General features: G+C 43.2%; 1 protein-coding gene across 1 annotated transcript in view; it reads right to left on the minus strand.

The window, feature by feature from the left end:
• Positions 1–6,890: 6,890 nt before the first annotated feature.
• Positions 6,891–14,059, minus strand: part of AKIRIN1 (akirin 1) — a 14,474-nt gene continuing 7,305 nt past the window's right edge. The window contains exons 4-7 of the mRNA XM_011955645.1: positions 13,192–13,332; positions 10,440–10,574; positions 9,350–9,421; positions 6,891–8,726 (exon numbers count right to left, since the gene is read on the minus strand). Of these exons, the coding sequence (XP_011811035.1) occupies positions 8,716–8,726; positions 9,350–9,421; positions 10,440–10,574; positions 13,192–13,332 (359 nt within the window). The 3' untranslated portion in view covers positions 6,891–8,715. The remainder of the gene's footprint in view (positions 8,727–9,349; positions 9,422–10,439; positions 10,575–13,191; positions 13,333–14,059) is intronic.

Here is a 14,059-nt window from a genome sequence, read left to right on the forward strand (position 1 = left end):
CTCTATTATCTAGCCCCTACTACCTAGCTCCCGACTTTTCCTGGGATCCACAACAATTTTGTACTCCGGCTAAGAAGAATGTCCTCTCTGCATACCACCATGGTTTCCCATTACTCAGTCTTTGCTTACTTCAAGCCCCAATCCCTACTTTCACCTACCTGAGCCCATTCATTCTTTGAACCTTGTTTCAACCCTACCTCCTCCACTGAAGCTTTCCCTGATCAGAACCGCCCTCTTCTCAGTCTACTACCTGTACCAGTCACACAACACTTGCCAAATTTTACCTTGCCTGCTTATTATCTCTTGCTAGACCGAGTCCTTTCTCACTAGATTCAGGTGACTATTTATTTATGTTAAACTCTAAATCGGGTACCACCGTTGTAAGACAGAAAGGCTAGGGCCATTTATAGAATTTGTCAGGCTTTAAAAACTCAAATATCATTCCTCCATAAAGAAAGAACACAGAGGACACCAGTAATATTTGCTGAATGATTAACACTCAAAGCCAACATAAACGTGTCTTTTCCTACTTACGTTTAACTAACAAGAAGGCATGTTGGGTAGCAAGGCAGGTTAACAGCCTTCATCAACTAATCAAAGCTCTGATGAGACAAGAAATACATAGGTACTTTCACTCCTAGAAATGGAGCATTAGAAAATCTGGATCCACCTGGGGCACATGACCTCTTGAGGGCTGTGCCACAGGCGATGGTCACTCTAAATTTAAAAAAAGAAAATCTGGGAGATCACACCTGTAATCTCAGCTCTTTGGGAGGCCGAGGGTTGGGGGATCGCTTGAGCCGCAGTGAGCTATGACTGCACCACTGCACTCCAACAAGGGCAACAGAACGAGACCCTCTCTACAAAATAAATTGCAAAACCTACTGACAAAGCCAACTAAAAAGCAATGAAAATGGCTGGGCGCGGTGGCTCACACCTGTAATCCCAGCACTTTGGGGGGCAAAGGCAGGTGGACCACCTGAGGTCATGAGTTCGAGACCAGCCTGGCCAACATGGTGAAACCCCGTCTCTACTAAAAATACAAAAATTAGCCAGGTGTGGCGGCGGATGCCTGTAATCCCAGCTATTTGGGGAGGCTGAGGCAGGAGAATCACTTGAACTGGGGAGGCGGAGTTTGCAGTGAGCAGAGATCATGCCACTGCACTCCAGCCTGGGCGACAGCAGCAAAACTCCACCTCAAAAAATAAGCAGTTAAAAAAAAATTTTATATATATATATAGTTTTTTGAGAGAGTCTTGCTCTGTCACCCAAGCTGGACTGCTATGGCACAATCATGGCTCACAGCAGCTTAAACCTCCTAGGCTCATGATTCTTCCACCTCAGCCTCCAAAGAAGCTGAGACCACAGGTGTGTGCCATCATGCCTGACTGAATTTTTTAGTTTATTTTTTGCAGACAGGTTCTCCTTACGTTGCCCTTGCTGGTCTCAAATGATCCTCCCACCTCAGCCTCCCTAAGTGCTGGGATTACAGGCATGAGCCACCACGCCCGACCCGTCATTCTCTTAAAAGCATCAAAAAGTTAACCGGGTAATAAGGAGTAACTGAACCAAAGTCTAAGCGAGGAGAAGACAGAGCTAAGTCTAGCAGTCAGAGCTGCTTTTTCCTTTAAGGCATTTGCCAATCTGTTAAGTTCTTGGACGCGTAAGCTGCGCTTTTAGAAGTCTTTCAGCAGCCTCAAGGACTGCACAAAAGTCAAAACCTAAGGCTAGATAATGGTGGGAATTCTCACCACAGACACCTTAAATTGGGATCCCAAAGAATTACACCTTTAAGATAAAGATGAATAGAAAGTAAACCATTTCTTGGCCAGGCATGGTGGCTCACACCTGTAATCTCAGTATTTTGGGAGGCCAAGGCGGGCACGTGATCTGATGCCAGGAGTTCAAGACCAGCCTGGCCAACATGGTGAAACCTGTCTCTACTAAAAACACAAAATTAGCTGTGCTTGGTGGAATGTGCCTGTACTCCTAGCTATTCGGGAGGCTGAGGCAGGGGAATCCCTTGAACCCAGGAGGCAGAGATTGTAGTGAACCGAGATTGTGCCACTGCACTCCAGCCTGAGTGACAGAGCGAGACTGTCTCAAAAAACAACAACAACAAAAAAGTAAACCAGTTCTCAGGTGGACTTGCCACCAGGTTATATTTAATCTGGATGACTTGAGGTACTTTCAGTCTTCTGAAACCTGCATACATGGTTTGGTAGTATTCCCAGCCACAAGAAACATAAATCCTTCTTAGAGGTATATACCCTCACTCTTGTCCTGTTTACTCCTGCAAATAATTTTTTTTTTTTTTTTTTTTTTGAGACAGAGTTTTGCTCGTTGCCTAGGCTGGAGTGCAATGGTACGTGATCTTAGATCACTGCAACCTCAGCCTCCTGGGTTCAAGTGATTCTCCCAGCTCAGCCTCCCTAGTAGCTGGGATTACAGGCACCCGCCACCACGCCCGGCTAATTTTTTGTATTTTTAGTAGAGACGAGGTTTCATTATATAGACCAGGCTGGTCTCAAACTTCTGGCCTCGTGATCTGCCAACCTCGGCCTCTGAAAGTGCTGGGATTACAGGCGTGAGCTAGCGCACACAGCCTGAACCACCATGCCCAGCCATAATTTTTCTTTCTTTTTTTTGAGACAGTCTTGCTCAGTCACCCAGGCTGGAGTGCGGTGGCGCGATCTCGGCTCACTGCAAGCTCCGCCTCCCGGGTTCACGCCATTCTCCTGCCTCAGCCTCCCGAGTAGCCAGGACTACAGGCGCCTGCCACTACGCCCGGCTAGATAATTTTTCAAATATACTGTGCAGCTCACAGATAACCAGGCACAAAATGAAGTACTATGAAGGGCGCGGTGGCTCATGCTTGTAATCCCAGCACTTTCAGAGGCCAAGGTGGGCGAATCACGAGGTCAGAAGTTCAAGACCAGTCTAGCCAATATGATGAAACCCCGTCTCTATTGAAAAACACAAAAATTAGCCAGGTGTGGTGGCAGGCACCTGTAATTCAAGCTATTCAGGAGACTGAGGCAGAAGAATCGCCTGAACCTGGGAGGCGGAGGATGCAGTGAGCCGAGATGGCGCTACTGCACTCCAGCCTGGGTGACAGACTGAAACTATCTCAAAAAAGGAAAAAAATAAAAAGGAGATATTAGATATAGCAGTAAACAAAGACCCATGAAGACCAGAACTTTAAATTCTCAAAATACCACACCTTCAGTACAAGAAAGTGCTAACTATTTACTTGAAAGTATGGTTTGGTGGCCAGGTGCGGTGGCTCACACCTGTAATCCCAGCACTTTGGGAGGCTAAGGCGGGTGGATCACAAAGTCAGGAGTTCGAGACCCACCCGAGCAACATGGTGAAACCCTGTCTCTACTAAAAATACAAAATTAGCTGGGTGTGGTGGTGCATGCCTGTGATCCCAGTTACTCAGGAGGCTGCAGCAGGAGAATTGCTTGAACTTGGGAGACAGAAGTTGCAGTGAGCCAAGATCGCACCAATGCACTCCAGCCTGGGAAACAAGAACGAAACTCGATCTCAAAAAAAAGAAGAAAAAAAAGAACGTATGGTTTACGGTGGGTAAAGGTACGCTTTTTTCCAAGTGTCCAACCTTATCCAGTTTAACTGTAGCTCTGGAAGACTACAGCACTCCCTCAATCTGTTTTTAACAAAGGACTCCAGAGTAGCAGAGAAGTTTCTGTTCCTTTTTAATAGCCCATGGGCACTATTAAACCCTGTTCCTTTAGAATAGTATTTTACAAACTATCTTTAAAGCCATGCTATCTTCTATTAAACAAAATTCACATCCATTTTTATACTTAAAATTCCAAAATTAAAAATGCTTGAAATAAAATTGGTCATTTCAAATCTTTTTCCCTCCCCAAATAGTATGCTCCCTGTCCCCATCCTTGAGAATCAGTGCTCCAAATAGTCGTTCAGTAGCTTTTTCTCTAACATACATACTTACTTTGGCAATCAGTTTTTTTTTTTTTTTTTTTTGAGACGGAGTCTCGCTCTGTCGCCCAGGCTGGAGTGCAGTGGCCGGATCTCAGCTCACTGCAAGCTCCGCCTCCCGGGTTTAGCCATTCTCCTGCCCCAGCCTCCCGAGTAGCTGGCACTACAGGCGCCCGCCACCTCACCCGGCTAGTTTTTTGTGTTTTTTTTTTTTTAGTAGAGACAGGGTTTCACTGTGTTAGCCAGTATGGTCTCGATCTCCTGACCTCGTGATCCACCCGTCTCGGCCTCCCCAAGTGCTGGGATTACAGGCTTGAGCCACCACGCCCGGCCTGGCAATCAGTTTTTATTTGCAAGCAAAAAGGATATTTTCATCACACCTCAACTTAAGGTATAACATAATTAAGAATGACATATTAGGGGAAGTATTCAACTCATGATGCAACAAGGATTATAAATGAAGTAACTTTGCCTTGTTTGTTGCTTTTTTTTTTTTTTAAATTGAGACAAAATTTTGCTCTTGTTGCCCAGGTGGGTGTGCAATGGGACGATCTTGGCTTACCTCAACTTCCACCTCCCAGGTTCAAGCGATTCTCCTGCCTCAGCCTTCCTAGTAGCTGGGATTACTAATAGGTATGCACCACCACATCTGGCTAATTTTCCTTTTTTAGTAGAGATGGAATTTCTCCATGTTGGCCAGGCTGGTCTTGAACTCCTATCCTCAAGTAATCTGCCCGCCTTGGCCTCCCAAAGTGCTGGGATTACAGGTGTGAGTCACTGCGCCCAGCCTGTGTGCTTTTTTCCAAATGTTTCTTCATGCTTTAGTGCAAAGGCCAGCACACTTTTCTGTAAAAGGACATAGAGTAAGTATTTTCAGCTCTGTGGCCCACACTTTGGTCTTTGTAGCACCTACTCAAGTCTGGAGTTGCAGTGTGAAAGCTGCCACAGACAAATGACTAGGTGCAGCAGTGTGTCAACACAACTTTACAAAAATAGGCCAGTTTTCGTATGACCCTGCTATATTAACATACAAAACATACATAGTGAATACAGATTCACAGGAAGGCATTACCAAATTCAGTTGTCATTCATCTTTTATTTCCTTAACCAAACACTTAAAGGTACAAATTCTAATAAGAAAAAGTGAGATCTTTATGTTAACAAGGAGCTATTCATACTGGAAAGCTAAGAATCACTACCTGGGACACTGAAGTTTGGGTCTCCAGGTCTGACAAAGACTACTATAAAGAAACCTGCTCTGACATTTTAAAGTGCACAGTCTATGCTCTTTGCCCTAAGCTGTGCTAAACACTTTCTTTATGTGGATTATTTCTTGCATTTGAAAACAAAACCCAGTATGTACCTACTATTAACCTCAATTTTACAGGTAAGGAAGCTATGGTTCAGCGAGTTTATTAACTGGCAAGGCTGACATAAGCAAATTAGTGGCAGAGAAGAAACTAAACTACAGAGCTACAAACACCCAGTCAGTCCTTTAACTACTATGCTAGCCAACCAATCCTCCATGGTAAGCAGAAAAAGATTCACCAGGTCTGAAAGGTTGGCTTAAATTCTTTTTTTTTTTTTTTTGTGAGACAGAGTCTTGCTCTGTTGCCAGGCTGGAGTGCAATGGCACGATCTTGGCTCACTGCAACCTCTGCCTCCTGGTTTCAGGCAATTCTCCCTGCCTCAGCCTCCCAAGTAGCTGAGATTACAGGTGCCGCCACCTGCCCGGCTAATTTTTTTTAATAGAGATGGGGTTTCACCATGTTGGTCAGGCTGGTCTCGAACTCCTGACCTCAGGTGATCCGCCCACCTCAGCCTTCCAAAGTGCCGGGATTACAGGTGTGTGCAACTGCGCCCCACTGGCTTAAATTATTGTACTCCCTGATGGTCCTCCCCTTTGGAAGATCTTAACAAATATCACTGCCTTAGGAGTTCTGATCTTCCTTTTAACTTCTGACCCAAGGATGGACACTTACTCCTTTTTACCCCTTACGCCTAAGACTTTACCAAGAGGATAATAACTGGAATTAAAATAGAGAAAAAAATTAACTAGCTCACCAGATATTCTGAAAACACTGGTCCTGAGAGACCCTTACAGGTTTTTGTAGGTTGATGTCTTCCTTGGTCTATAATTTTCATGTGACAAAGACATTTCTCTACCTGGGAATGCCCTTAAATTCAAGCTCTGGAAATCAAGGTCTAGAGAAAAATTATTTCATTCACCAGTCTAAGATCCACCTTCTAGGCCCCCATTTTCTGTCCCAGGAATTGTCTTTTCTCTAGATTATAAACACTAAACAAACATGTGTGGTCTATTTAGAGGGGATCCCAAAACCCAGCCCTGGTGGTTTGGTCTTACCTTGTGGCCTCAGAGGGCAACCTTATCATTATATGATAGCCTAACAACAATGGGTATAGTGAGAGGGTGGGGTGAGCAGGTGTCATTTTCCTTACAGAAACCTACTCTACTTCCCAGCCAGGAGTCATTTAGTTGGAATGGGGGCTGACACTTTATAGTTGAGTGAGCACATCACACTCATCTCCAGTAAGACTTCAGTGGGGCAGCATTCCCCATTACCGGTCCAGCCTCCACAGCTTTTGATGGCCCCCACAGCTGCTCTTTCCTTATTTTGGTGTGACTTAACCACTGCAGAGTCATTCCCATTACAGCCACTGCTATGTTCCTCTTTTAGGAACAAGTGACTACCCTGAAAAAAGAAGAGATGAAACAAATCCCCTTCAAATACAAAGTAAAATCATTCTTTAATTACTAAAAAAAAAAAAAAAATCACTGTTGGGCTTTTTTTTTAAAGGTCCATAAATTTTCAATGCAATGTTTAACTGGGGAAATGGTTATAGCAGCTCTCACATAAATTATTTGAATTAATAAACATTATCACAGTATTAAGAAGGCAAGGTAAACAAATAGCTTAAGTATTTTATTTGTTTGCAACTAAGCTTGTTAACACTATATAATGAAAATGTACAAAGAATAATGTTGCAGTTTTTGGTTAGATTTAAGTCAAAGACATTCATTAATAAGGAATCTTCGAATGTGAATATTCCAGAAATTTCTCTAAGCCATCTGATCAGAACAACTGTCTCTGAATATTACCTTACTTTGGAAGGTATTGGCATACATTTGAATTAAACTCAGAATTTTTCAAAAGAATCCCTAATTAAAAAAACTATTCTATATTCAAAGTAAAACAATATTAATAGAACTTTCCTTTCCAGAAACAATAAAGGAAACAAGGCATTTTGTAAAATGTGGTCCTGAACAAGTCACAGTAAAAAATAAATGTATACTTAACTTCCACCTCCTCAAAACAGAGGCTACTTTCTGTTCCTCAGCCTTGGAAACAAGGTGAAGAACAGCCTATATGCGACTTTGGGCAGGGGGTTGCCAAAACAAAGCTGAAGCAGTTGACCATGGACACCTCAAAAGAATTTGGGAGAATCTGACCAAAGGATCCAAATTCTATGGTTTTTTTTGAGATGAAGTCTCGTTTTGTCACCCAGGCTGGAGTGCAGTGGCGCAATCTGTGCTCACTGCAAACTCCACCTCCAGGGTTCAAGCGATTCTCCTGCCTCAGCCTCCCAAGCAGCTGGGATTACAGGCGCCTGCCACCACGCCCGGCTTATTCTGTTGTATTTTTAGAAGAGACGGGGTTTCACCGTATTGGCCAGGGTGGTCTCGAACTCCTGACCTCAAGTGATCTGCATGCCTCCGACTCCCAAAGTGCTGGGATTATAGGCGTGAGCCACTGCGTCCAGCCCCAATTATATTTTTAATAACTAATACAAAGGTGAAGTGGCTCCTCCCAAGTAGCAGTGCTGCCAGGGCCTGGCCCAGGCCTAGCCCTGAGCTCACCTCTCATGCTCCCAAGCAAACCCTGATGCTCCTGCTCCAGGGTAGACCTTTTCCCTTTAGAGGTTCAGTGTCCAGGGAGCTCTATGATTGTGTGAATGAGGTGAGCGCCGACTCCATGTGAGTATTTTAAGGCTTGGAGTCAAAGTATTTTCCTAACGTGCCCAGGCAGAGTCCATGTGTCAATGGCCCATCTCCAGTTTGTTCTAATTTCTCACCACGCATCTGTAGATGTAGGACCGCAGACCTTCGCTTTATCATCATAATCACATCTAATGTCCATCCTAACTTATGATTCATGTTCTGTGCCTGGAAACAGTCCCTGTATTTAACAATACCTACACATAAAAACAATCCACTGTTACAACTTATATGGTCACAAAACATTAATGATCTCCTGTAGACCAAGCAAATGTTTTTTTACCATAATTGTCGTGCACCAAATTCACAGCCAGAATCCCCAAGATAAAAAAAATTTTTTTTGCACAATACAAATAATAACTTAAAATACACATACACACATATACACACACTCTCACACGCACTTCTTACAGAACTGTGCTTGGGGAAACTCCATTTGTTGAGTGCCACTGAAGGCATATTTTGCTAAACTGCTGCTCCAGGTATTTTTGTTTGGAAAATCTATCACAGTAGGGCACAGCTGTTTATTGGATGAGCAGAAAAGAAAGATATGCTTGTGGCAACCAGAAAGTTTTACGGTCTTTCAAGTTGTATAAAATGGACCTGCAGAAACGTTTAAGTGTTCTCAGGATGCAAAGTTGGAGCTGAAATGTGATATCAAACCAGTTGCAAAAAGTGTACAGCAGCCATCTCTTGAGGTCAAACCTGGTACCCAGATATGTGACAAAGCTTCAGGACACATCTGTAAATTAGGAATAAAAAACAGAAAGGTAAGAATACTAAAAATTGGAGTGTCATGCTTTAAAAATTTTCACTAATAGTAAACGTGAGAAATAGCATGAACGATGAGTCACCACTTAAAAGATACTAAACATCAAGAATTTAAGGAACTTGACTCAAATTCAGTTAGATATACAGCTGTTTATATTTTATGCTTTGACTATCTGGTAGTTGCAAATTATTTAGAATAAGAAATCCTGATCACACTTGATAAACTAACTTAAGGAATCAACTTTCATAAATTAACAACTGAAACTATCTTTCTGGAGAAAAGACAGGTAACAAATTGGTGCTTGAGTCAGACTACCTAGATTTTAATCCTAGCTGAACCACTAGCTATATAAGCTTGGGCAAATTATTTAACCTCTGTAAGTGCTATCTTTACCGGTAAAATGGAGCTAATAATAGTACTCCCTCATAGGGTCACTGTGAGGATTATATAAGCTTTGGTGTGGATTTAATGCGCTTAGCAGAGTGGCGGGCACATTTTATTTCACAGGGACTTTTTACTCTCAGGAGTTAAGATTCAGCGTAGAAATTTTGCTCTTGAAACAGAAAATTCAAAGAAAACGTAGCAATACTTACAGCTTGTTGGCCTTGTCCCATACCGTCGCATAATCTGATCATGTGTGAATTTCACAAAAGATTCATATTGTTCTGTGAGAAGACGGTACATACTTATCCTCAGCAACTCTCCCTCAATTTTTAAGAATCAAGTGTCAGGATGACAAATAGCTTCCCAGTATGAATTCTCCACCCTTCCTCTTAGAACCCAGAGCCTGCCCTAGCCTTGCTTTTACTCTACTGTTCCTCCCAAATCACACCCAACTCTCCACATCTTTAACTATGACTTCTACTAGGAAGTTTGAATATGTTGACAATACTGCACTCTTCCATAACACCTGTTGAGAGTTTAGTACATTATCACAACCATCTGTTTACCAGCCAGCTAGCCCAAATGGCCTACTCAATGCCTTTAGTGACAGACAAAATTATTGCAAGAGCTTGGTTTGTTTCTTTTCAGAAATGCAAATGAAAAATCCCTTCCACTGGGCAAAGTGTAGCACTCCTGTAATGCCAGCACTCTGGGAAGCTGAGGTGGAGTGTTTCTTGAGGCCTGGAGCTGGACACTCCTGGAGCTGGGCTCATAGCAAAACCTTGTCTCTATTTAAAAAATAAAGTCCTGGTCGGGCGCAGTGGCTCACGCTTGTAATCCCAGCAGTTTGGGAGGCCGAGGTGGGTGGATCACCTGAGGTTAGGAGTTCCAGACCAGCGTGACCAACATGCAGAAACCCCGTCTCCACTAAAAATACAAAAAAATTAGCTAGGCATGGTGGCGCATGTAATCCCAGCTACTCAGGAGGCTGAGGCAGGAGAATTGCTTGAACCTGGGAGGTGGAGGTTGCAATGAGCCGAGATCGCACCATTGCACTCCAGCCTGGGCAACAAGAGCGAAACTCCATCTCAAAAATCAAACAAACAAACAAAACAACAAAGTCCTTTCATATAATGTATAAATGATGTGTTTGCAACTACCAAAGAGTAACTTCAATACCCGCAACTCAATAAACTCCCTTGTGTGAAGTCCTACTCTCTTTTTCTAAGTTATTTAACTGGCGTTAATTCTTAACTGAACCCTGTTAAGGACAATGGCATAGTCTCTGCCTCTGCCTACCTGCTAGTTTGGTATTGAGGATTTGCTCATACTCCTCCCGAATTTTATCTTCATAGTCTTTTAAGAGACGCTCACATATTATTCCAACTTGTCGGAGGGTAAAGGTGGGCTGGTCCTTCTTCATCCATGAGGAACCTGGCCAAAAGAAAAAGCGAGTATGGGCCAGGTGTGGTGGTTCACACCTATAATCCCAGCACTTTGGGAGGCCAAGGCAGGCGGATCATCTGAGGTGGAGAGTTCGAGACCAGACTGACCAACGTGGAGACACCCTGTTCTCTACTAATTATACAAAATTAGCCAGGCGTGGTGGGGCATGCCCATAATCCCAGCTACTCAGGAGGCTGAGCCAGGAGAATTGCTTGAGGTGGAGGTTGCAGTGAGCTGAGATTGTGTCAATGCACTCCAGCCTGGGCAAAAGTAAAACGCCATCTCAATTAAAAAAAAAAAAAAAAAGGCTGGGCGCAGTGGCCATGCCTATAATCCCAGCACTTTGGGAGGTCAAGGTGGGTGGACCACCTGAGGTCAGGAGTTCGAGACCAGCCTGATCAACATGGAGAAACCCCCATCTCTACTAAAAATACCAAAAAATTAGCTGGGCAAGGTGGCGGGCACCTGTAATCCCAGCTACTCGGGAGGCTGAGATAGGAGAATCGCTTGAACCTGAGAGGCAGAGGTTGCAGTGAGCCGAGATCACACCACTGCACTCCAAACTGGGAACAAGAGCGAAACTCTCTCTCAAAAAAAAAAAAAGAAAAAAAGGTTCTCCTCATCAGGTTCACTCACAGAAGATTTTAATTCAGTACAGAGATAAGTCACAGGGATAAGCTTCTACCAGTCTGGTTCTGGAGCTGGCAAGTGAACAGATCCCACAAGTGGTTTTCTGATCATAATAAAAGCAGCAGCCCTGGCCAGGCATGGTGGCTCTCACCTGTAATTCCAGCACTTTGGAGGCCAAGACAGGTGGATCACTTGAGGTCAGGAGTTTGAGACCAGCCTGGCCAACATGGTGAAACCCCGTGTCTACTAAAAATACAAAAAATAGCCAGGTGTGCTTATGGGCACCTGTAGTCCCAGCTACTTGGGAGGCTGAGATAGCAGAATTGCTTGAACCTAGGAGGCGAAGGTTCCAGCGAGCCGAGATCATGCCACTGCACTCCAGCCTGGGCGACAGAGAAAGATTCCATCTCAAAAAAAAAAAGGGGGGGGGGGCGCGGGGAGCCAGCAGCAATGGTGGCAGCCTAGTTCTGAGTTGTTCTTCAAAGCTCAGGCTAAAATCTGTTTCTTTGGCCATTTGTTAGCCTGTAAGCCATTTAACACCCTGGAACAAATAATTTTTTGCTTAAACTAACTAAAGGATATTTTATTTTCTCTACAAATAAAATCTAACCAAAACATCTCACTAGTCATTATTTGTAATTGTTTTGTTAACCATAACATATCCTATTACTTTAAAATTATATTACTGAAATCTCAAGAGAATAGTGCTAGTTGTAACCACTGACAGGTTTATCAGCAGGAGCAATCATAAAGGGTGCAGTTCCAAAGCCAGGAACTCTGGATTAAAAAAATAATAATTTGTTAAGGTTAAAAGTCACATAACATAGAAGCAATCACTTTAAAGCAAACAAGACAGTGGCATTTAGCATAATAAAAATGTTGCGCTACTACCACCACTTCTAGTTCCAGAACACTTCCATCACTACAAAAACTAAAACTCCTTACCCATCAAGCAGTATCTCATTCTCCCCTAACGCTAATTCTGGCCAAACCCCAGTTTATATTTTGTAAGGAGACAATTTTTAATCAAGGTAACTTTTAACCTTTAGAACTGTTAAGTAGAATACTTTGTGAGGAAATAGACTCTTCTGCTATTAAAGGAGACAGATTTCACCACCACTGGAGATGGTCAAACACTGGGCTGTTGAACCCCAACACGAGGCAATATGGCAAGCAAAACTGAGTCACTACATGACCATAAAGATTGTCTCCAACCTTGAGATTCTATTTTTTAGCACATACTCTTTGACCACTTGTCAATAATGAGCAGTCCCTGTTGAACAGAGCTTTTTGCAATTACGGAAATATCTCGTAATTGTATGTACAATACAACAGCCATATGTGGCTACGAGTACCTGAAATGTGACTACCGAACTTGAGGAACAAAATTTAAAAAAAACTTTTCTTTTTTTGAGACAGAGACTCACTCTGTCACCCAGACTGGAGTACAGTGGTGTGACCTCAGCTCACTGTAACCTCAGCCTCCTGAGTAGCCAGAATTACAGGTGCGAGCCACCATGCCTGGCTAATTTTTTTGTATTTTTAGTAGAGACGAGGTTTTGCCATGTTGGCCAGGCTGGTCTTGAACTCTTGCCCTCAGGAGATCCGCCTGCCTCAGCCTCCCAAAGTGCTAGGATTACAGGCATGAGCCACCTCGCCCAGCCAAAATTTTATCTAATTTTAATTAGTTTAAAATTAAATAGCCCACATGTGGCTATTTATTACATACTGGCTACAATATTACACATTGCAGTTATACAGGAAGATAGTCTTGTATTGATTGGGTGGATGGAAGCACATCAAATCAATGTGAGGTTTCTTCCAATTTCATGACTGTATAGTTTTAAAAACATCTGTAAGTATTAATATACCCACTTTAGCAAGTGTATTAATAGAGGAGGCCAATTCTGGATTCATCATTATAAGCACCATTTACAAACTCTTACGTGGATTTTGTAGATCAAAGCGGGCTTACCTGGAGAGCTAGGTGCTGTGAGTGCTGAGGAGTGAGGTTGACTTTCCGAAGCACAAGCTTCACTCTGATTAAGAACAACTTCTAAATGTCTCCACCTCTGATAACGACTATATTCTTGTTTTATGTTCTGAAAAATTTGCTCTAACAAAAAAGAAACAAACTTGAGCTTTCACTTTATTGTCTCATTTCTTCAAACTTTCTTCAGGAGTGGGAAGAGACAAAGATCTTCTGACTAGACTTCAGATACTCCCTTTGGCATGTAGGTCTCAATCTTCCCCTCTCCCCACATAAACAAGCAAAATGTTTATACTGTACAAAGCACTCCCCAGTGGCTTCAAAGACTGTATGTTCTTATTGCCACTATTTCAACAATGCATAAAAGAACAGCTACTTTGGCATAAACCAGCCAGAGTTTCCTTTACTCGTTCTCCTGTGGCAATGAACACAAGATCTGCAGTTAGCTGGATGGTTAACTAGTACAATCTACAGTAAAAGAAACCTCTGTTTACCTAACAGGGACTATTTTTTAATCTCCTTTATATTTTCCAATTTCACAAACTAGGGTATTAAGGCGTGAGTCTCATACTGCCCAAGGCCTTCTAACAAGGAAGCTCTTGTCCCGTATGGGACTTTAAAAAAGCATCTTTGGAGCCAGAAGTGGTGGCTCCAAAGCTGGGTGTAATCCCAGCTACTCTGCAGGCTGAGGCGGGAGGATCCCTTGAGCCCGGGAGACTAGCCTGAACAACACAGCAAAATCTCATCTCAACAAAAAACCACAGGAGGCCGGGCGCGGTGGCTCAAGCCTGTAATCCCAGCACTTTGGGAGGCCGAGACGGGCGGATCACGAGGTCAGGAGATCGAGACTATC

The sequence above is a fragment of the Colobus angolensis genome, unplaced genomic scaffold (genome assembly GCF_000951035.1).
Source record: "Colobus angolensis palliatus isolate OR3802 unplaced genomic scaffold, Cang.pa_1.0 Scaffold4, whole genome shotgun sequence".
NCBI classification, from domain to species: domain Eukaryota; kingdom Metazoa; phylum Chordata; class Mammalia; order Primates; family Cercopithecidae; genus Colobus; species Colobus angolensis.